General features: G+C 37.5%; 1 protein-coding gene across 1 annotated transcript; it reads right to left on the bottom strand.

Moving 5' to 3' along the window:
- Positions 1-215: 215 nt before the first annotated feature.
- LOC129236916 (homeobox protein rough) lies at positions 216-22,861 on the bottom strand. The gene is made up of 4 exons (XM_054871220.1): positions 22,530-22,861; positions 22,244-22,386; positions 4,508-4,742; positions 216-702 (listed from the first exon to the last, which is right to left on the bottom strand). The coding sequence occupies exons 1-4, from the start codon at positions 22,859-22,861 to the stop codon at positions 225-227; spliced, it is 1,188 nt and encodes a 395-aa protein (XP_054727195.1). The 3' UTR covers positions 216-224.
- Positions 22,862-24,834: the final 1,973 nt, after the last annotated feature.

The following is a 24,834-nucleotide window of genomic DNA, read 5'->3' as shown; positions in this document are numbered from 1 at the left end:
CACAATGCAGGTTTCAAGGTTTCTGAGTTTTTTTATCAATTGCAGTATTGAAAAATGAAAAATGTGTAATAATCATAATTTAAAGTTTTAATTAAAAATCTTCAGAAAATTACAATACATATTACTGAAACAAGAAAATTTTATTCTAACTCAAAAAAAAAAAAAAACCGTGAAAAATTTATTTGCAAAGTAATTAGAGCGCACAGATCCACTCTCACAATTGGCTAACACGAATCGATGAGCGAATTCAAGCCGCTACCTTCAGCGTTCCCGTGTGTGTGTTTGTAAAAAGTGCGCTCATTTAAACTGCCGTAATGGACATCAATGCGTTCATGATGATTTGTGGTGAGCAGCGGCGTGCGCGACTGTGGCTGCATCTCGGAATGTGTCGTTGCTTGTGGATGGAAATTGGTGTTAAATGACTGGGTAGTTACACTGACATTGTTATTGCTAGTGCCATGCAGCGAAGGTGTAACTGTATGCGGTGTTATCGAGTTGCGTGTTTGCTGCTGACTCGTTGATTGTAGCGCTGGTGGTGGTGGTGGCGGTCTAGTTGTTGTTGGTTGTAAAACGTTATTGCCGCTGTGGCCGTGTTGTTGGTAAAAACTCTGGTGAATATTTGTTATCATTGGCATGGGAGGTGGATAGCTTGCTGTGTGTCCCATTATTGTGGTCATGAAACCATTGGCCACGACAAAGTTTCTGAAATGTAAAATAATCAAGAAGAAAAAAATGAAATAAAGAGGGTTAGAAAAATGGACGTTCGTTTGCTATGTTGTTTATAACAAATATGTATGTGCGTGTATATTTATAAAATAGAATTGTCTGCTTAGGGCTAATTAGTCTTAAGTGTGCGCATAAATGTCGTAAAATTAATTTCGTGTTAATTTTATTGTAAACAATAATTTTAAAGATGACAGTTTTTACTTCCGTTTATTTTATGCTTCAAGGAATACTCGTAACTGAAAAAAAAATTTACTGTCAGTGGAAGAGGGACCGATATACCGCAATATTTTTTATTCCAACACCGGCTTCTGCTTTTCAAATAGAATTGAATTTGATGTCCGCGAGAAATTGGTAAGGTGCAACCTATGCGGATATGAATTTCAGTGTGTTTTTTCCAGTCCAGAGGAGGAGCCTACAATAGACTGAGCTAAAGTAGAAACGACAGGAGCTTTGTTCTGATAGCTTCGAGTTTATTTATTCAAAATAGTCCCCTCTGGCCTGGATACACTGTTTTGCGCGATCTAAATGCTTTTCGAAAGAGTGTTTCAGGTCATTGACCGGAATGTCTTTTAGGATGTCGGTACAAGGATGCCATCTACTGACGCAAAACGTTTTCCTTTCATGGCCAAATGCAATTTTCCGAATAGGTACAAGTCACAGGGAGCCATATCAGGCGAATACGGTGAGTGATTGATGGCTCAAAAACGATTTCTACTAAAAAAATCAGTCACAAGAGTGAATCGATGAGATGGTGCATTATCATGCAATAAGCGCCAGCTTCCTCCTTCGCGGTATTCAGAGCAAACTCGACGAATGCGATGCAACAAACGCTTTAAAATGCCTAGATAAAAAATTGCATTGCCGGTTTGGCCCATTGGCCTGAACTCCTTGTGAAAAATTCCCTTGAATCGTAAAAACAAATGAGCATCGATTAGATTTTTGACTTCTCCAAACGCGAACTTTGAGCTCGACTGGGGTCTTCCATTCGGCACTTTGACGCTTAGTTTTAGGTTCATGTTGAAAACACCACGTTTCATCACCAGTTACAATGCTGTAAGGGAAGTTTTCATCTTTTTCTCCTCTCCCCTTTAATGAGGTCTTTCAAATGTTGAATTCTGAGCAATTTTTCGTCCTCAGATAATTTGTGCGGAATGAAACGTTTCTTAAACCCAACGTTTATATCCTCACAACAATCTCTGAAACGTATAAAGCACTCATAAACTCTGTCCCGAGATAAGACAATCATCGCCATAAACTCAAATTTCACCAATTCAAATGTTTCGGTAAACCTTTTACCGATTTTAAAACCAAATTTGATATTAGCTCTTTATTTGAAAATAATTTTTGTACTGATGACACAAACAATCTGACACTTTAGACGCAATAACTTCGCTTCTACTGAACCGAATGTCACCAAGCTTTCACTTTCAGTCAGCTAGGGATGTAGCTTCAGCGCATTAACTCATTAAAAAGGTGGCGCCATCAAAAACATTTATATGACGCCAGTCTTGTTTATTTTGGACTTTACTTGTATTACGAATTATCTTAGCGAGCATAACATATACATATATCAGGTTTTATCCAGCGTATTGTGTGAGAGACTAAAGAGCACTCAGAATGGTGGAATACAAAATGAACGTAGGAGGTGGTCAATCTAGCGTTTGAAATTTGGACGAACAGTTTTTTTTATCGTGATAGTCGAAATACGATCAATGATGTGTCAGAAATTTAGTGTATGGTTAGTTTTACAAAGTTAGGAAATATTAAAATCGAAAAAGGGAAATCGAATACTCATCCAAAGTAAAGATTTTCATTGGCCGCCTAAAAGCTGTCAGATTTGCCTCCATTACTAGACTACATTTTGTGCGGATCCCTTAAAAATAAATAGATGTATTCGCTAACACAAAATCTTGTAACAGTCATTCCTAATTTTTGCAAGTAGATGCGCGTTAACATCAAAAAATTATCCATAACTCAAATATTGAGAGAGCAAAGTGGAAGTTCGACGCAAGAGAGAAGTTAATTGCGTGCTGGAAAAATATTTCATCAGCAAAACATATGATCCGAAAGCATACGATTGAACTTTTTGCAAACAAACAAATTTTCTTTTGTTTTTTGGAATCTGGTCTTTGTGAATTTCTGACCTTTCGCCGGTTTACAATTTGTAGCCAAGAACGATAACATTGAAAATTAAAAAAAAATTTTAAACCAAACTCGGCTGATATGTCTATTTCTAACGAATTTTGTCACTATGTACAGAATTTAGTGGTGTGGCCAACATTAATCGGCCCTCAGCGTTTTTGAAGGAATCAACTGATTGGCTGACGTGGCGGTGACGTGGAAGCTGAAATTATTCTCACATTTTTGCTTCAGATGGTCAAAACTGGTAATCAATCAGCCTTGGTTCAGACAACAACGAAATAATATTAGTTTGGAGAAAAAGAAATTCATTATTTTAGCGTCAAATTCAAAGCTTTATTTAAGATGTTTCGGATTGTTAGATTTGGATTAGATATGGACCGTTTTGTTGTATAATTTGTTGCCATATTAAAGGTAGCTTCATAATGCCTCTCTCATAGAAGTATTGGTACTTATTGGCGAACAACTCTAGTAATCGATTTTCACAATCTTTTTTTGATACCAATTTCTTATCACTCAGGAAGTTTTGCATTGAGAGAAAAAGGTGGTAATCGCTTGGTGCCAGGTTCGGACTATATGGTGGATGTACTAAAACTTCTCAACCAAGCTCCCGGAGTTTTTGGCGAGTCACTACAGACGAGTGTGGCCTTGCGTAGTCTTGATGGAACACAACATCTCTTCTCTTGGCCAATACTGGCCTTTTCTGGTAAATTGCTACCTTTAAACGGTGCAGTTGTTGATAGTAGAGATCTGAATTTAGTGTTTGGCCATACGGAAGCAACTCATAATAAATTATTCATTTCAAGTCCCACCAAATACACAGTAGAATCTTTCTGGCCGTTAGTCCTGGTTTGGCCACAGTTTGAACTACTCATCACATTTTGCCCACGATCGTTTTCGCACAATATTGTCGTATGTAACCCATTTGTCATCCCCAGTCACCACCCGTTTAAGAAATGGGTCGATTTCATTCCGTTTGGCCAAAGTTTCGCATATAGAAATTTAATCCATCATGTTTTTTGGTGTTAATTGGTGTGACAGCCAAACAACGATCTTCTTTTTTAATCCAGCTTTGTGCAAATGGTTTAAAACTATTTTATGCTCGATCTATAGCTCCTGGGCATTGCTACGAGTACTAAGATGCCGATCAACTTCGATTATTTCTGTGAATTTATCGACATTTTCGGGGATGGGCCTGCCTGGGCGAGGTACATATTTAATGTCAAAAATGCCTGAACGGGATCGACAAAACCAAAATTGGACGTAATTAGCTGTAAAAACTATAACAACCAGTCACAATTTCAGCGGCCTGGCTTGCATTTGCCCGTAAAATGTACCGAATTTTCTTTTTGCTGACTTTCATTATTAACACCCTGTAACTCATTACTGAATGGAGCAAACAAAAAACAGCAAACTAATGTTTTTAGAGTCACCTCGATAACAAGCATAAACTTAAATTTGTTTGATCGATAGTTTACGAGATATCGACATTTTGACAGCCATCTACCGAGAAAATAATGAACTTCTTTTTCTCCAAACTAATATAGATATAAAGTAACTCTATTTGAACAATAACTTATTGTTGTTTATTTACTGCTATTAAATAAAAAAAAATACCAGGAGCAATAGTTGCCCCACTTACCTATACTGCTGATCAATTTGAGCCTTCTCAATCCGTTTATCCTTCGCACGCCGATTTTGAAACCAAATTTTTATCTGCGTCTCGGTAAGGCGCAACGTTTCAGCCAATTCAAATCGACGATTCCGCGAAATGTATTCGTTTCGATGAAACTCCACTTCCAGCCGCAAAGTCTGCTCGGTGCTAAAAGTGGTGCGTTGACGGCGTTGGCGACCTTCCTTCCGTCTACGTCGAGCCACTGCAGCAAAAGGAAATATAAAAAAGAAAAAAAAACATTTTTATTCTTCCGAAAGCAAAGTAATCATTCAAACAACAAATTGAAATAAAAAAGTTAAGCTCAACTTATAACACTTGCTTGTGTACACAAATATTCACATTACATGTGTAACTGATATTAAGTAACAATGAAAAAATAATCGGCATATGCACAATAATACAGCTGTGTGTGTGTATGTATGTGTATATTTTGCTATGTGAATTATTTCGCTACACTTGTGAACCACCCTGCTTTTTATTTATTTGAATATTTTGTTGTTGTTGCTTAGTTATGGAAAGTACACGCACCGACTACAGGATGTCCACAATGAAGATATCAAATGGAAATTAATCTCTCTTTCACGTAATCAAAACATATTTAAAAAATGATTTAATGTTTTCCGGCAGCAGCAACATCCTTCGATAGAATTTGTGTGTTTGTATTGCGGTTGTCTATTGGTCGTAAATGATTGTTTTGCGCGTTGTGCGTGCAGCCCAATGAGAATCATGAAACAACTAATTAAGCCCTTATTCAACCAGTCGAGCATGCCAGCCGCCAACGCCTCCCCCTGCCTCGTCGCAGGCACAAGTGCGTCGCATTAGTTTTGCTGCGCACGGAATATTTTCACAATAAGTATTTTTAATGCTTGCTTTTTCTCCCTTTGGTTGCCTGATCATGCTTTGCCGCCGCTCCTGATCCGGGAATTTTCACACAATACAAGCAGCTGGGCTGTCGAATTCATTGTCTACGTCGCCTGTGCATTATTACAATTTCTACACTCCTTGCTATTAAAAATCCTACTCATACATTGAAGCGTTTTGTAAAAAAGATTTAAGCATAATTTTAGTGGAATATAAATATGGCGGAGTATAATTTTATTATAATTCCTTGTAGAGCAGCATTGGTGAATCACAAAAGTAGTTGACAATATGTAAAGTTTTTGCCACACTTAAATACTCTGACTGAAAAAAACTATTAACGCCCAATTACACTATTCATTCACATTATGTTTGCGCTGTTTTTTTTAAGGTGCGCCAAGTTTGCGTTCTTGTTTTTTTTTCGTAATTTGATCTGCTTCCCAGCGCACAGTCAGCGTGTTTGCTGCAAATCCTGGATGTGTTTTTTAGGTTTCCTTTTCATATCAGTTACAATGTTTTAATTTTGTTTTTGTGTGTAATGAGTTTTTAATCCGTTCTTAGTTTTGCTTTTTTTCGAATCCTTCTAACATTGGCGGTAATCATTGCAGCGGTGTAGGCGCAAATACCTGCTTACTACACTTACACGCGTATATATGTATGGATGTATGTGTGTGCATACAAACATGTCGGAAAAAAGTCTCGCTACTAACCGGTTTTACCGCAAAGCGTAAGAGAAAAAACCGCATGCATTGGCTTAAATATTTAGCCACATTTTTTTGTAATCCTTTTCCGATTTTTTCCTCTACTTTGCGCCCCCATTCACATTTAACCAGTTTGTTGTGAAATTTGATATACTCGTATTTTTTAGGCAAGTGCTGATATTTGTTTTACACACACATACACACGTGTGCATATCCTCGTAACAAATTTTTGCCCATAGCTTTTTTATCTGATTACTATTATATTTTTTAATATAATTTTTTTCTTAGAGAAGTTAACAATTTTTTTGTGTGCTCATATCACACCTGTGCAAAATTGTTTGTGAGAAAATTTTGCATATTCATAAAGACACATTTACTGATTTGCAAATGATCGCTTTCTCTTTATAACCGTTTTTGTTATAATATACATATTTCCTTATTTGCCTAGAAATGTATCCGGTCTTTCGAGGAACTCTCACAAAACCTGTATGGCTGAAAGCGTTGCCAAAAAAGTTGATTAATCATCAGACGCGACTACTCACACAGAAACCAGAAGACATTAAGGTGGGTTAATTGCTGTTTGCTATTGTTTTGAGAAGACAAACTTTTCAGCTGAGCTATTTACAGTTACCACCTACACCAAAGCAATGTTGTCTGGCTGGCTGTACGAGCTGCGTTTGGGTCGAATATGCGTACAAAATTGCGGATGTGATGAATGGTTATGATGAGAGTGCAAGAGAAATTATCTTGAATAGAGTTTCAGATCCGGTGTTAAGAAGTTTCTTGAAAGTAGAACTGAAAAGCATCATACAACAAAGAGACCGTGAAAATAGTGATGAGTGAAAAGGTAAAAGTTACTCATAAAACATAAAAGAGGTGTTAACTTAAACTTGAGAAAACCTCGAAAATCCCAATAGCCTCGACAATTTTCCAGCCTCGAAAAATAACTGTCAAAGTTTATATGAAAGTTACTTTCAACTTAAAATCTAAGTTACCATAGGTGGAATGAATGCAGAAAACTCTCGAAAATGTCATGAAAAACGTGGTCGACAGAGTGGGCTGGTAGGCGCTGAGAGGCCCGGAAGTATTTAAATGATTTTGTAATGCATATCAAGAGAGCACGTATATTCGAATCTCGTTGAAACACCAAAATTAAGAAAACATTTTTTCCGCCGCTCGGCAGGCAATGGCAAACCTCCGAGTGTATTTCTGCCATGAAAAAACTCCTCATAAAAAAAAACCATTTGCTTTCGGAGTCGGCTTAAAACTGTAGGTCCCTCCACCTGTGAAACAACATCAAGATATCAAAAAAAAGGTGTACGCGCCAATTATATATGTATTTATATAATGCATGTTTAACGGCAAAACTTACTCTTTCCAATAAAAAGAAAAACTGTTCACACATATTCGCGGCACCTTTTATTTATCGCCGAAATAGATTAAATTCCAAAAGCTTGAAAGACAGTACTGAATTCTAGCAACCTTGAAACTTGTTCAACCTCGAAGAATAACTGCCAAACTTTACATCACCATCATTCGCACTACAATCTTGTGCAGACTATTGCTTCCATGACTTCCGGATTTTATATGAAAGATATTTTTCAAAGGATTCGAAAACTATTGAAGAAGATTGGTTATGGAAATATCCTGCAATAAGTTGCCTTTAAACTTGAACTTGCTAAAAAAAACAAGAAATTCTAAGCAGAAAATTATAGGATTTTGAAAATGAAGGAGGCAACAACTAATTGTAAAATATATAAAAACCGACTTTTATAATTTAATGTACACAACTTTTCGTTGCACTAACAGTCCTCGTAATAGGAGCAAAGTTGTAGCAGTTCGATTTAACTGTTTTGACGTTAAATGGATAGTAAAATCGTAAAGTTTTGAGGGGAAAATTAAAACCAATATGTTCAAGAACTTCGAAGCAATCAACAGAACCACAAACATCAAAGGCTGAAGGGTAAGGGTGCGTCTGTTGGCAAGAGAGAGACATTTATTAGCGTGCACTGCATATTCGAGCTTAGAACGAACTAGGGAGTTATATACAATTTTTTTTAGTATAGTGGTCTTTAAAATCCCTCGCATGGCGCTTTTGAAAGGCTAAATTAGCATAAGCCTGCGTCAATATCTGAATATCATGATTTGCGAATGTAAAAGCAGAGTCTAATTTCACGCCTAGATTCGAAAACTCTTTAACTTTAGAAAGAACAACATTTGATAGAGTGTAAGAGGATGCAATAACATTCAGAGATTTTGAAAAGGTGACATAAAACATTTCTTTATATTAAAAGACAGCTTAGTTTAGACACTTCAAGCGAATAGATTGCCTAAATCTTGCTGAACTATATGTTTATATGTATTTTAAATAAAAAAATTTTTTTTTAATTATTTATTTTTTATTAAACAAAATTAATTTTAAAAAATACAGTAGAAAATGAACTGAGAAAAAACTTTAATAAAAATAAATGAAAAAAATTATAGTAAAAAGTTATAAAATAAAAAAAAATTATTTTAAATAAAACAAATTTTATTAAAAAAAGTATATATGAAGAAAAAAAAATAGAAAAATGTCGTAGTAAAAAAAAAATGAAATGAAAAAGTTTTATAAACAAAATAAAAAGAAATGAAAAAATGGTAGTAAAAAAATTAAATAAAAAAAATATTAAGAAAAAGTTTTATAAACAAAATAAAAAGAAATGAAAAAATGGTAGTAAAAAAATTAAATAAAAAAAATATTAAATGAAATGAAAAAAAGTTAGTAAAAAAAAATAATTTGAAATAGTTTAAATAAAAAAAAATATTTTAAATAAAAAAAATTATTTGAAATAAAAAAAATTATTTTAAATAAAACAAATTTAATAAAATATATATATATAATGTAGAAAAAATGTTATACTAAAAAAAATGAAATGAAAAAAATTATATTAAATGAAATGAAACAAAGTTTATAAAAAAAAAATAAAATTAAATAAAAAAAAAAAAAATTGGAAAATTTATTAAAAATAAAAAAGAAGTTTAAATAAACAGTTTTATGAACAAAATGAAAATGAAATAAAAAAAAATATTAAAAAAAATGAAAGGAAAAAAATTATATTAAATGAAATGAAACAAAGTTTATAAAAAAAATACAATTAAATTAAAAAAAAAATTTTTTGTAAAATTTATTAAAAATAAAAAAGAAGTTTAAATAAACAGTTTAATTATAAATAAGAAATAAAGAAAAAATAATAATTTTAAATAAAACAAATTTAATTTGAGTAAAAAAAAATAATAATTTTAAATAAAAAAAAAAAATAAAAAGAAAAAATATTGTAGAAAAACTTACTTGAAAAACTATTTAATTTGTCTCATTTTGCTATAATATTTTGCAGGAATATTTTTCAGTAGTAAAGGGTTCTTTTTTCATCTCTCCATCAAACTGGAAGATTGTGGAGAGAAAACTCCAGTTGGGATACCTGGACGTTCTGAAGCAGAACCCAGGGCCCCTTCCTTTCTGCTCTGACGCGGGATGGTTCCAGGCAAGGGTCAAGTTGATCGCGTGCTCGGATCAACGTTCGGTCAGCCTGTATGGCAAGGCCCTCGACCGACTCGGCGAGGTATGGCCCGGAGCGAATCTCCAACTTATCAAAAAGAGCGATATCCCCAACAAACCCCGCGGCAGAGCAAGAATTCCTGTAGAGCCATCCGATCCGGAAACCATCCTGGAGCTACTGAAGATCGGAAACCCGAACCTACCCACCGAAAACTGGAGGGTAGTTAAGGTGGAAGAGCCTTCAGGAAACTCCAGACATGTCACGCTGCTCCTGGACCAGGAAAGCGTTCAAGCACTGGACGACCGCAAGGGGATTGTGGCATTCGGGTTCACTACCATTACCATTTGGACCTATCAGCCGAAAAATCTCCTCGCACCCAGCGAAGAGAGTACGGCGGCCCCCGAGATGGATGTCGATAAGCCTCTCTCACAAGTTTCGACGATTGAGTCCGATTCGGAATCAAACAGCGAACTTGTGGGAAACTTATTCAACATTCAACTCGAGGACGAGGATAGTCTCTTAGATAGCGGTGATGACGCGAACGCCACAGTCATCAAATGCCCGTCTAAAAGTGCTGCAGATTAATCTGCACCACTCTAAGGCTGCCTCGGCAGCCCTCATTCTTCGTCTCTCTGACCTCAGAGAAGACATCATTCTCATCCAAGAACCTTGGATATCAAACAACAAGATATGCGGCCTGAAAGATAGGCACTACACCTTGTTTCAAGGTGAGGCTAACGTCAGATCGCGCTCTTGTATTCTCATTCGAAAACATATTAATGCTTTTCTTCTTCCCTTTAGCAATGCTGACACCACTGCCATAGAGGTTGAAGCAGTCCACGGCCCGATTTGGATTGTGGCGGCTTACATGCCTTACGACGCAGCGGAGGCGCCTCCTCCTGAAGCAGTGAGGAGGCTCGTCAATACGGCGCATCTGAACCAGAAACGCATCATCATTGGAGCAGACGCTAATGCACATCACATTGTTTGGGGCAGTACAAACAACAACACACGAGGTGAGCAACTTTTTGATTATATTCTAGCGAATAAGCTTGATATATGTAATAGAGGTGATGTCCCTACGTTTCTTAACTCGTCTAGAAGAGAGGTACTCGATATTACTCTTGCTAGCGAATCATGTACACAACTGGTGCAGGACTGGAGCGTTGATAAACAGCACTCTTTTTCCGACCACCAATATATAACATTCACCTTAAAAGCCGAAACGGCAAAACCCATGAAGTACCTTAACAAAAAACGTATGAATTGGATCAAATATAAAGAACATCTTGCCAATGGACTTCCTGATATCAGGCAGTTTGAAATGGCAAATAAAAACGATATCGAAAACGCTGTCAACATGATAACGAAGACGTGTCAAAGCGCAGCACGACAATCTTGTCCCCTGACAAAAACAGGAGGTAAGCATAAACCTTTTTGGTGGACTCCAGAAATCTCAGAACTTCGCAATCGAACTCGGAAACTCTTTAACCAATCTAAAATTACAGACGAATGGGAAGAATATCGACAATGTCTCAAAGACTTTAAGAAAGCTGTCAGAAGTGCAAAACGCACATCCTGGCGATCATACACTCAAGAATTAGAGAACACCTCAGAAGTAAGCAGACTACGCAAGATTCTTGCATCAAACCCAGTCTCTCCCAGTTTTATCATGACTCAAGATGGAACTTGGACTACTTCAACTGACCACACTCTTAGAATACTTCTAGAATCTCACTTTCCAGGCTGTGTTGCCAACCTACCTGCACTTCCCAGCACTCCTCAGAGTAATTATGGGAATAGATCAGATCTAATCAGCTCTAATAGTATCTCTACAGCAATACTAAGCTTTAAAAAATTTAAATCACCAGGTCCTGACAACATCATTCCAGCAGAACTTCAAGAAGGACTGGAAATTCTACTGCCTTGGTTAACAAGGATCTTTAACAAGTGTTTAAATCTCTCTTACCTTCCGACAACTTGGAAGAAATCGAAGGTAGTATTCATTCCGAAAACGGGGAAACCTTCACACTGCAAAGCAAACGACTTCAGGCCCATTAGCCTAACCTCTTTTTGCTTAAAGGCTTTTGAAAAAGTCTTAGATGAGCAAATCAAAACCCAACTTGATACTAAGTTGATCTCTGAGGCACAACATGCCTACACTAAAGGGAAATCGACTGAAACGGCACTTCATTCACTGGTGCAAACAGTGGAAACTTCCCTTCACAATAAGGAGTACTCTCTTGTCGCATTTATGGACATAGAAGGTGCTTTTAATAATATTGAACCCAACGCTATTTTATCTGAAATTGCCAAATTGGGTATTAATTACTCCATCCGAAAGATGATCGAACAAATGCTCCAAAATAGAATAATCACTTCAGAGCTTGGGCTAAGCCGCATGAGAATGTACGCCGTCAAAGGCACCCCTCAAGGCGGAGTACTTTCACCCCTTCTCTGGAATCTCGCTGTAAACAGTTTGCTTCGAAATCTCGAAAAAGCAGGCTGCAAGGTTGTAGCCTATGCAGATGATATTGCTCTCTGCGTGTCAGGCAAACACCTGAATACCCTCACTGAGCTCATGCAACGCTCAATCAATATTCTGTCAAAATGGTGCACCGAATGCGGACTAAATGCGAATCCAGCAAAGACAGATCTTGTTCTCTTCAATAGGAAACAACAATCTCCTCCACTGCAAACAATAACTTTAAAAGGGGAATCATTACTCCTATCTGACTCAGCTAAATATCTAGGAGTTATTCTAGATAGGAAGTTGAGTTGGAAATTGAACATCGAAAACAGATGTAAAAAAGCTTTCATAGCTCTCTATACTTGTAAGAAAGCTATAGGCAAAACCTGGGGTTTTTCACCTCGGATCATTTATTGGATATATACCTCGATCATCAAACCGATACTCTTCTACGGTGTGGTTGTATGGTGGACAGCACTCGAAAAACGGTGCAGAGTAGCCACAATTGATCGAGTTCAAAGAACAGCCTGCCTCCTGATAACAGGATGCTTAAGTACAACACCTACTAAGGCTTTAAATACGATGCTTCACTTGTTCCCTATCGATCTGGCTGGCAAAGCGATTGCAGCGAAAGCAGCGACACGCATGAATGCTATATCGAAATGGAATAAGTATCTTGGCCATTCGGCCATACTGAACAGGAACACTGTTATCTCTTCCGACATAGACTATCATGTAAGTCTTCCATCACCACCCTTGCTATTCTCCTGTTCACTCCCAACTAGGGAAGAATGGAAGACAAATCTAACCGAAATCGATGGCCCACTGATTATATATACAGATGGTTCAAAACAAGACGGTAAAGTGGGATTTGGAATCTTTTCCAAATCCCCTCACATCAATCTATCATTTAGATTACCCGACTACTGTAGCGTATTCCAAGCGGAAGTATGCGCTATCTGGTATGCTGCGAAAACTCTCTTAGAAAATAGAATATCACTAGAGGATATCCGCTTTTTCACCGACAGTCAAGCGGCCGTTCGAGCACTCAGCTCCTCTTATACCCACTCAGATGTGGTTCGATCCTGTCTCTTATCTCTTAACGAGATAAGTGTTCAGAATTCTGTCCAAGTTATCTGGATACCGGGTCACAGTGGATTCGAAGGTAACTGCAAAGCTGATGAGCTCGCAAGAGCTGGAGCTGCGCAATCAAATGTTAGTAACTTACCCACAATCCACATTCCGCTCTCAACATGTAAATTACTCATTGATCGAGAATTTCACAGCATTGCTGATCGGAGGTGGCGAGTGGAAACTACTTGCGTTACGACCAGACAAATCTGGCCATCCTACAATCTGAAACAGACAAAAACCCTTATAAGTCTTTCGAAACACGAACTAAGGCATATAATATCTCTTATCACCGGCCACTGCCTGTTGGGCACTCACGCACGTCGGCTCGGGGTTCCTCAAAACGACCTGTGCAGATACTGTGAGGACGAAGATGAGGAAGTATCGAGCAGACATTTGCTGTGCAGTTGTCCCGGTCTAGCCAGAAGTCGCCTCGCTCTTCTTGGCTCTCCAACAATTGACAATCTTTCAGTACTCTCGAACCTGAAAATCGAATCTCTCATCAAATTCTCGAAACGAATTAATATCTTTGACCAAAATCCACAATAAAAATCTCGGTTAGGTGGGGAAATCATGTAACATAATGAGCTCCAGGGCAACACAACGGACCCAACTTGCGGTCTATGTGGCACTCCGATGCGGGGTCACCCTTAAACCAACCAACCAACCAAAGGGTTCTTTAAAAGTGTCGCCTGGATGTCAGTAGCGAATAATAAATAAAAAGAACTAGCAAACCAAAAATTGGACATTCTGTAGTGCAAAGTCTTGCCTCATAACCTTCAACATCCATATCGCGACGTTCTCAACAATTAGGTATTCATGAAGCGACTATTTGGCGGATTTTGCCTGTAGGCAGGTAGCTCACATACTTTACAGAAATAACGAAAACCCGTGCTCCGATGAGAGATAAAGGAAACGATGATGATTTGTCACATCTAATTTTTAGTAGCCGTATTTTGAATAAAAATTTGGAATCTAAAATTTTACATATTTTATTTTAACCCAAAATCTAGGCTAATCTTTTGAAAGCCCCTTTATTTTTCCTACCAACGGTAGTCAATCGCTTGATACTTCTAGAGTTTTGTGAGAGAATAAATGAATAATAATACCTTGAAAACGACATAATCAAAGGACTAAGGTGGGAAAAATGTATTAATACTTCTATTTTGAATTTTTGGCGCAACCCAATGCGTACTGTACCGCAAACACCTAAAATGTGTTTTTCTCTAGGCTACATCCTTTGAGTCAAAGGCTCATAATTCGGAAAAATTTTGACTTAAAAATTTTAATAAAGATGAATAAAAAAAAAATATAAAAAATGTGAACGCAGGAATCTGCAAAGAATCTACCCGGCTTTGCGGAAACTTTATTTCGTGGGTATTATATTAAACTGTACAAGAGAGTAATGGGTTAACATTTCATTCGGAAGCTTAACTTTTGTTTGGAAACGCAAAATCGCAATCCTCTCATATTTTTAAACAAAATTTTTCTCACATAGCTAGTAAGTATAAAAGCAAAATGCAGTCCGGTTCACTTTAATAGAGGCACTAACCAATCAGGAAAAATAATAACAAATATAGATTAACGAAACCAACGCAAGACTGAGGCTTGTCGGGGTCCCATGCTCCCGAGAGGAGTGAACAAGGAAAAAATAGGTTTTTTTAAATTTATTAATTAAAGCTTAAAAGTTTGTGCTGCCACCTTTTTTATAAATTAGACGAAGAATGGATTTGTACAAATTCTTCAGATAACCTAATTAAATTTCAGAACAGGCCGTTTTAATGATTCGAATTTAACCATTTTTGTCCTCAAATTGTTGCCTATTCTAATAAAGCTTGTCCATATACCGTACGAGCAAGCCGTCCTCATATATTCTCACTAATGTTCAGAACTCTTGAATACGGTGCCCATGGTAAAGTTTCAAGGTTTTGGCACGTAATCCGAGTTCTGACCACACTTGATCCAAATGTTTCACGAATCTTGGGGAAAAGACGATCCCAATTGAGCTTTATAGCTGTTTCCCGTCATTTTGCAGTCTACAAATTTTCAATTCTAACACGCCATAGTCCGATATTGCTCCCCATATCATAACACCACTTTCATGGCTGTGATGTCGAACCAAGTATCTGCCCTCCTTTCTGAAGTCAGGGAAATAGTAATTGTATCCAATTGAATTTCTTTTTATCACTAAATACTACTTTTTTCCATTCACCGGGACCGTATTTTGTAACAGAGCTCCAAGCTATGTGGTCCCTTGGAAAATCGAGGTGGCATTCCTTGCGAAGTTTATTCAAATGTGCTTTTTTTTGTAATTGTTTATGTTTCAGATGTAGCGCTTTTAGGATAGACCTTCGAATGGTGGTTGAAAGGACGGAACGCAATCCTAAGGATTTTGCGGGTTACCTTCGTTGTTAAAGCTATCGCAGTCCTGCCTTTGTAGGTCTTACCATAGGAGGCACCTTGTTTCACGTACAGATCCATGGTTATTTGAAAGTCTCTCTGAGGTCAAAACATCAATTTGTCTTTTTTCGCGATCTGTTAAATCTTTCTGCTTTCCCACTTTATTAGAATTAAGAAGTTTTCGACCAAACGTAATGACTCTTTTCACAGCTTTAATGTGCAAATAACGTAAGCAAACTGTGTGCCTCTATTGAGGTGAAATAATTATAGCTAATACATATAATGTAACGGAAATTATTTCCAAAAAGCTATAAACGCCAACAACAATAAGGAAGCAAAAAATAATTTATTCAGGTGAACCGCTCCAAGTTACGGTTCGTTACTGCGAGTAGCTCAGAGCAATAGTAAAAAAAAATTCAATTGGAGTAGTAGCAAAGAATTTGGAGTTGGCCGCAGCGCTATTTGTGAAATTATTCATGTGTGCTCCAGCTACCGCTACTGCTCTCGCTCCTCTTGCTCTAATACTATTACTTCGCACTATTAGCACCTCAAAATTTATTACGATTTTTAGTTATTGCATATTTACATATATTTATTTTAATTGTTTAAATTTAGTGCAAATATTTTGATCCATTTTTTTTATTTTTCCGCACAGAAATGCGACCTGCCTGTTGTCAGCCCTGCGCACGAGGTCTTTTAATACAACCCTCAAAAACATTTCTAAAAAATCTGCTTCGTATATTTAGTAATAAATCGAGTGATATTGAGGTAGATAACTAATTAAATAAGCTTTGAAAAAAAATATTAATAAAGTATTTCGTTTGCTGTTAGATACCGCCCGAACCCACAACATGCTGCATGTCTGGCTGTGCAAATTGTGTTTGGATTGAATATGCAGAGACTCTGTCAAAAGTTTTCGAAGGCAACGACGAAAAGGCAAGGCAAATAATATTGAGTAAAATAACTGATCCAAATCTGAAAATGTTTTTAAGTTTGGAGTTGAGAAATATCGCATATAAGAAAGACAGTGACAATAGTACGATTGCTTCGAAAAAAGATCCATAGCCGCAAAAGTAAAAAAAATTGTAAAATTTTAAGATCATTGTTAAATTTTTACTTCTCCCTCAAATGTAGTCATAGTCTAATTGAATCCTGTACATATGGGTGTGTATGTGTATTATGCGAATTAAGTACAAAGTGATAGTTATAACGAATTATTACATGAACGATTTGTTTTTTATTGATATATTTCTATTTAATTTATTTTAAGTTTTCAATACTAAATTTGGACTTGTAAATGAGTAATAAAAATAATATAATAATAATTTTAGTAGACTAAAAGCTTTGAAAATAGTTTAAGATATGCCCAGTATATTTTTATGTGTATATCCTATAATCAGAAGGTATCGGGAATGTTTAAATAAAACAAAATAGAGTTAAATTTCAAGCAAATTTATTTTATCTCCTTCAAAATATGACCCGTCTGGAGCAACACACATGTGCCAACGTTTAACCCTCCTCCATGCCCTCCCAGTAGGCCTTCGTCGCATTCTCTTCGATCTCCTCTATCGACTGAAATCTCCTTCCACGAAGTCGTGGTAACTTCAACTTGGGGAAACAAAAAGAAGTCGCACGAGACCATATCAGGTGAATACGGTGCTTGCACGATGGTATTTACTTGGTGTTTGGTGAAATAATCTAACACAATTTGGGCTCGGTGCGATGGCGCGTTATCAACATGCAAAATCCAAGAATTGTTTGCCCACATTCCCGCCCGTTTGCGACGTACAGCATCTCTAATATTCTTTATTGACTGTCTGGCCCGATGGAAGGCACTCATGGTGCACTACGCCTCCGGTTCGTTTAAATTAAACATTCGCGGCACTTTCTGATCATAGGGTAACTTGAAAACTCTAAATTACGAAATTCCTCGTTTTATGAAAAAAATTCGGAGGAGAGTGAATTTTAATATTTTATAACGTTACTATTTTAAATAGCAAAAAGAATTGCTGACATTTAAAAGTACTAAAAATTATTTAAAACTAGACAGAAAGTCAACGCTGCCTATATCCATTTCTCTGTTTTTAAGTTCCTTTGGATTCAACTTCTTTTGTTTTAAGATACTTACTTGCCAACTCGGCCACAAGTATTTTGCATCCGACGAAATCAAATTGTGAAGCTGTGACTACTTAAGAGCCAATCTGTCATACGAGGGGTGCCTTTTATATGTCGGGATTAGAGAACGAAAACAAATTTTAATCATCGAAAATCACTTTATTGTTTTTCAAAATATTCTCCATGAAGATCTATACACTTTTGCATGCGTTTGAACCAATTGTCGAAGCACTTTTGCCACTCTGAATGAGGTACCTCCAAAACATGCATTCTGAATGCCGCAACCGCTTCTTCAGGTGTCGAAAAACGTTGACCTCTCAGTTTGTTTTTTACGTACGGGAATAAAAAGAAGTCATTCGGTGCCAAGTCAGGACTATACGGCGGATGACCCATTAATTCGATGTTTTGGGTGCTCAAAAATGCAGTTGTTTGAGCCGATGTGTGAGAGCTCGCATTGTTCTGTTGAAGAGGGATCCGTCTTTTGCGATTGGTTTTCCTAATTTCTTGGAAGACAACTGGCAAACAAATGGTTGTGTACCACTCAGAATTTACTGTTCTGCGTTGTTCTAGTGGTACGGTTGCGACATGTCCAGTTTTTCCGAAAAAACAGGCGATCATTTGCTTGGAAGTGCTTCGTGCGCGAACTACTTTTGTTGGATTTGGCTCATCTTGAAACACCCATACAGTCGACTGCTGTTTACTTTCGGGCTCATACGCGTAAATCCATGATTCATCACCTGTCACGATGTCATAGACGTGTTTTGAAGCCCCGCGATCGTATTTTTTGAGCATTTCCTTCGACCAATCGACACGAACCTTTTTTTGAGCGATTGACAAATTGTGTGGGATCCACCGCGAACAAATTTTTTTGACAGTCAAATGCTTATGCAATATTGAATGTATGCTGGTCCCACTAATGCCTAAGATTGTCTCAATCTCACGATAGGTCACATGACGATCTTGCAATATCAGTTCGCGCGCAGCATCAATGGTTTTCGGAACAACAACTGATTTTGTACGACCTTCACGAAATTCGTCTTGGAGTGAACTACGACCACGATTGAATTCACCATACCATCGATAACCTCTGGTCCTTGATGGAGCTTCATCGCCAAAAAATGAATTAAGTTCATCCATGCAATGTTGCTGAGTTAATCCACGTCGAAAGTTGTAAAAAATAATAATTTAATTCCATTTTTGGACCGAGATGAATCTTTTAAGTTACTGTAAACAACACAAATAGCGCTGGTATTTCAAAACATTCTGAGTACGTAAAAGCCAAAAATTGTCAAACTTTGCGATACAGCTGTCAGTTGGTAGATTGCAACACCAGGGTTGCCAAATCCCGACATATAAAAGGCACCTCTCGTATGACGGTTCGCTCTCGGTTTGTCCTCGGTCAGGCAAAATATTATCGAGTAAGAAAAAATGTGCACATTCATACTATCCATAAGAGTCAAGGTTCAGTTAGATCCCGCGTCTAGTCACGGCCAGTTGCAAATAAATATTTATGTGGACGAAATCGCACTTGGAACGGCATGGTTCCTGGTGTGGGTGCTATTACTCTAATACAAGATTGAATCTTGAGTTCAGCCAGGTCGAAATATGTCAACATGATAACATTTCACCAGACCGCTAATGAACCGAGAACCCACCGTGATCGGCGCTATGGTGTCTAACAGCCTAACAGTCATGTGATCTATGGTTACATATCAGAACTGAAGACGGCTCATATTAACTTCACTCATATTAACATATTGAAAACATGGAGGCACCGACTATCTCCTTTCGCAGTTGCTCAGCGGACATGGGTGTTTTCAGGAATACCTGCACCATTTTAAGTTGCCAGACAGTCCTTTCTGTCCAAGCTGCCCGAATACTGACGAAAACGCAGAACACATCATGTTTTATTGGGACCGCTTCAGAGAGGAACGAGCTATCCTCCAGCACTCTCTTACGAGATATATGCGCAACCAGCGGTAAGTGGGAGGCAGCCCAAACGTTCACAGGTAAGATCATAACGCGTCTTCGCCATATAGATTGGGAACGCAAAGCGATGCAGCAACAGAGAAGGCGGGCGTTTCTGACGAACCGACGATAAGCACAGACATTTGAGTGAAACACTCAATACAGTACCATACCGAAGACAAGACGATAGTAGGTTAATATAACACTTCTGTAACTTTTCCGATGTCTACTGTGGAACCACCTATAAATACAGTGGGAGTAATTGAGACTACCGACGGGGTATAGCCTTCATATGCCTGCAGAAGAGGAACCTGCTAAGTCTAAAAATTCATATAATTTTTTCCTGTTATTTAGTTTTCCTGATATTGCCCAATAACGAAAACACAAAGGGTGCAGACAGAACTCGAGCATCATTAGAAACGAGTTGAGGTAACAAAAGTTGGCCTGTATGAACCCGGTCTTACTAATACTCATTAATATACTATTATTCAATTACTAATACTCAAACGAATGCAATTTTTGGCTGCTTTTCAGTGCTGCCAACATATTTTTATTTCCGTCAGTTGCTTCATCTATTCATCTATTCTAGTAATTGAAGTTTAAGTAATTCATTTGAGACCTGGAACCCATAGGAACCGCACCTGGCTGTTGTGGTCTAAGATATTTAGTTTATCAAGACATTTCAGCATCAGTTTTGATGTAACCTGGAAAAAAGTGACGAGTCTTTATTGCTGCCTGGCTCAGTAAAGATAGCTATGCTTCTGTTGTTAAAGTTGCGTTCAAGGTTAAAAAAAAAATATTTGAATTCTTGCCTAGCCCTTCCAAGTATCTTTCCCCCGTCCATAGACATCTGTCCCTGTTGCTTCCTCGGTAAGGGATCCGTCCATATGCAATGCTATCATCTTCTGGTTTACCTTGTAGGTTTTAGATAACCCTTCTCAAGCTTTCTTATTACTTAGTTCACTCTTGAAGCGTTTGACAAAACTGAACATGGATAGCATCACGTTCCATGGCATTGAGATCTACGGGGTTAGTTCATAAAGAATATCAATCTTTCTGCGATTTGATGAACGCCTGAGACAATGGTAGCATTGCTTGTCCTGAGTATAGCTCTCCTCACTTGGGATGGGATATAAATGTGAAGAGGTGTGAGTATCAGCAAAAGTTAAAAAAAAATTTTAAACTCGTTTTCTAATATTATATATTTTTTTAATCGAAAATATTCATATTTTTGCAAAAAAAACAAAATATATTTTTTAACTTTGTCTATATCTTGAAAATGTTTAATATTAATGGAAAATTATGGTCGTCTAGCGAATTCTCCAGATATTCGAAATTTTCAAGATCTACATTTTTTCTTTAACCTGAAACCGTATTTAGCGATATCTCAGAATATGACAGAAAACGTGACAGAGCAAAAATCTGAGATTTTTGGGCTCGGCGACTGATATTACATGGGAACCTGATAGTGCGGACATTGAGTTTTTCCTTAGCTGTAAATTAGTGTAATCACAGCTGAAAAGCAAGACGAATCTATTAAAGGTGATAGCAGCAGACCGGCTAATCCGAGTTTTTTTTCGCAGCATAAATTCGGATGCTATAACTATACTCAAAAAAATTTAAAAAAAAAAAAAAAATCGTGTACAAAAAGACCGCGTAAAAAGACGATTAGGTTAACTCATAATGGTAAATACTATTATAAAGTTTTGAAATTTTTTGTGGCAGTACTAAGGTCCATCCAATTTTCTGATGCGGCAAGCTAATCACCTACCCTGTCAGAAATCAAAATAGACTGACGAAACCAACGCAAGACTGAGTCTTGTCGAGGCCCTATGCTCCCGAGAGAGGAGTGAACAAGGGAAAAAAGTTTCTGATGTGAATGCGGACTTACTTTGAATTAAAGTTCTTGTACAAGGTGGCACAAAATTAATCACCCTATCGGAAGATGTTATAATTTTTGCAAATGGCGCCGTACGTGTATCATATTTGACATTTGTGGACTAGACAGTTGCAGTATACAAACAGACAAGCGTTGGAGCGCGTAAAGGTCAAAACAAAGTTTTCCATCATTCAAACTCACTTTTCTTTTTAGTAAAAAAGTTATTTAAAAACCAAATTGGATGATTAATTTTGCGCGATCTCGTATATAGAGTGTATGTACATATCTTTAATTTATTTTATGTTATTTTTGGCGATATCTTACGATAGTAAAAGTAGCGCAGAGATTGACCATCATCCATTAAATTCGTTGAAACCCAATTTGTACGAGTATACGAAAAATTTGTTAACGCATTTTTGGTTTTGGTAAATTTCCTTGAGAATAATTCAGAAATCTCTGATGTTTCTTAGAAATTTGGAATTTTATAAAGTTACGGCAACTATCTATTTTCCTATGTTTTCCCATTTCAGCGTAATTTTTGTGTACATTTTGCACTACCATGACAAAAATTATGGAAATAATGATTGAAATTTGAAAGTTCACAATTGAAGGCCACAAATTTGGGAAACTTAAGCATTTACTTACAGAACGCCGTAAAACCGGCGGTGAAGTGCGGTTCACTAGGAAATCCAAAGGGAATGCTTGGCATTACCGTCCTTGTGTCATAGCAAGCTTTATTATATTCGTGCGCTCCGTAGGGATCATACGTCGAACAGGCATTTGTTGATCTAAAAAAATGTATTCTTTATTTAACTAAACACACAATCGCTTAATTTTTATTATAACGAAATCCATTTTGAATATTCAAAAATTTTGCTTAGAAAATTAATTCACTTGTTTTGCTGCATGCACAAATCGCATAGAATCGCACCTCTCATCGTTGATGGATATTTCCGGCGAGGAGAGACTGCCATCATCGCTTTGATAAGTGGTATCACAAACTGTTGCACTCAAATCGGTGACACAATTTTTATCACTTTCACTTGAAACTAAATTTTGTGTCGAACTGGCACTTCGATCAGCATTCGATGCAGTTTCATTCGTTTCGAGATGGCCGTAAAGACGTTCAAAAAATTGACGCGGCGACGATGGACGATTGTGTGGAGTTTTACCATTGGTGACCACATCTGTCGTCGTAGAAATCTTATTACTAAGTTGTTGGTGTTGCGGCAAAGGCGTTTGATTTTGATTAATCGGAAGCATTATTTGATTGTAGATGAGCCGCTGCACTAACCGCCCGCAACGTATCAACTGCGCTATTAGAGCTTTGAAAATTGAATGAGCTGATAACCAGGCACGCTTAAGTACTTCGGCTTTCAAACTACTATAAAACTAACTATTTGCGGTCCGCTCGTATCCTGTCACTATAAGTGAGAGTCTTTACCTCCACTACTCGCGCGTACCTACTGTGGCCAATAAAAGAAATTCTTCAGGCAAAATTTCACGCAAAAGAACCTAGAACCCAGTATGTAGTGGTCAGTTAGCGCACATAGCCTTAGTATTGGTGTCACCTGGTGGCGAGCTGGCACACCTACGAGCGATGCCACCACTATACTCACAAGTTCACAAGTGGCGCTGTAGACCTTCGGGCCACTACAATAAAAATACAACACTGGCTAAATAGCCATCGAGGAAGCTTCGAATTACTTGCAACGTTAAATTAAAATTGGCTAAAAAAAAAAAAAAATCGGATATCAACGTATGTTGATGAGTAGTAAATACAGATGCATGTATATGTGCGTAGGTATTTGTTGGCGTAGGAAATGTTTGTATATGTGTATGTGCCTTGCTGTTTATCAGTAGTTGACTTGTGATTGGCTGTCGCAAGACAGCTTCATCCCTAATTAGGATGAATAGCTAAAGGAGGATCACTGAAAAAAATCATAGCACTAAACTTTTTTTTGCCACAGCGTTGAGGTTAAAAAGCGTTCATGTTCTATTACTTTTATTTCATTTATTTATTATAGGTGAATACACCAGTTTCTTACTCATTGAGACTAGGAGTTTTCTCCCATGAATATTATAGAAGTTATAGAGATGGGGAAGAGGAAGAAAAAGTTAACTACTTTCTTTGCAATTGTCCAGCCTTTGCCAAAATCAGAGCAGGTTTTCCATGTAAATATTCTTTTAATTCTCTTACGGAACTGTCTGGGGGCGATGGAACCAATCCTGCGCTTCATAAGAACCTCAAAATGGTTCCACCAAGAAAAAAAAGAATGAGGTTTTCATGACACACAGTGGTATCACAACGGCCCTGTAAGGTATAAAAGAGTTGGTTGTACAGACCGACTATCATTATAACGTAACCTAACCTACTGATTATACAAGGTGAAGTCCAAAATAAATAAGGCTGAGCTAAAATAGAAACGACAGGAGCTTTGTTCTGATAGCTTCGAGTTTATTTATTCAAAATAGTTCCCTCTGGCTTCGATACACTGTTTTGCGCGATCTAAAAGCTTTTCGAAAGAGTGTTTCAGATCATTGACCGGAATGACCTTCAGCATGTCGGTACAAGCCTTTCGGATGCCCTCTACTGACGCAAAATGTTTTCCTTTCACGACCAAATGCAATTTTCCCAATAGGTAGAAGTCATAGAGAGCCATGCCAGGCTTAAACTAACTAATAGTAGTCGACCATTGAACGTTGGGGACGGCGAGTATCGCAGGCGATGGCACAATGAGCTGTATGAGCTTTACGACGACATATGTAGACATAGCGCAGCGAATAAAAATCCAGCGGCTATGTTGGCCGAATGGAAATAAACGCTCCGACTTTGAAAGTATTCGATGCTGTACCGGCCGGGGGTAGCAGAGGAAGAGGAAGGCCTTTTCCTTCGATTCATTTCTATTTTCTCCGCTGGGTTGAAGACTCAGGCTTGCTTTTCTGATCACCCGCAAAATGTCAGTAATTTAAAAAGAAGTTGTTTTTTTTTTTGTAAAATTGAGCTTCAACGAGTTACTGATAGAGGAAGTGCGAAAATATAAGTGTGTCTACGATTTATCTCTGAAAGAATACTGAAACATGCAGAAGAAAGACCAAGGAGATTGGGAAAGCGGTAAATGAAGTGCATAATGTGTTTATTGTGTCCATAATTTTGACGCAGCAGTGTTTCAATGTTGTTAATTTTGGCATGCGCTCACAAGTATAGCAAACGAAATGATTTCACTAACAAATTA

This window comes from Anastrepha obliqua, chromosome 1 (assembly GCF_027943255.1).
Source record: "Anastrepha obliqua isolate idAnaObli1 chromosome 1, idAnaObli1_1.0, whole genome shotgun sequence".
In the NCBI taxonomy this organism is placed as follows: domain Eukaryota; kingdom Metazoa; phylum Arthropoda; class Insecta; order Diptera; family Tephritidae; genus Anastrepha; species Anastrepha obliqua.
This window is presented reverse-complemented; position numbering and strand designations above follow the sequence as displayed.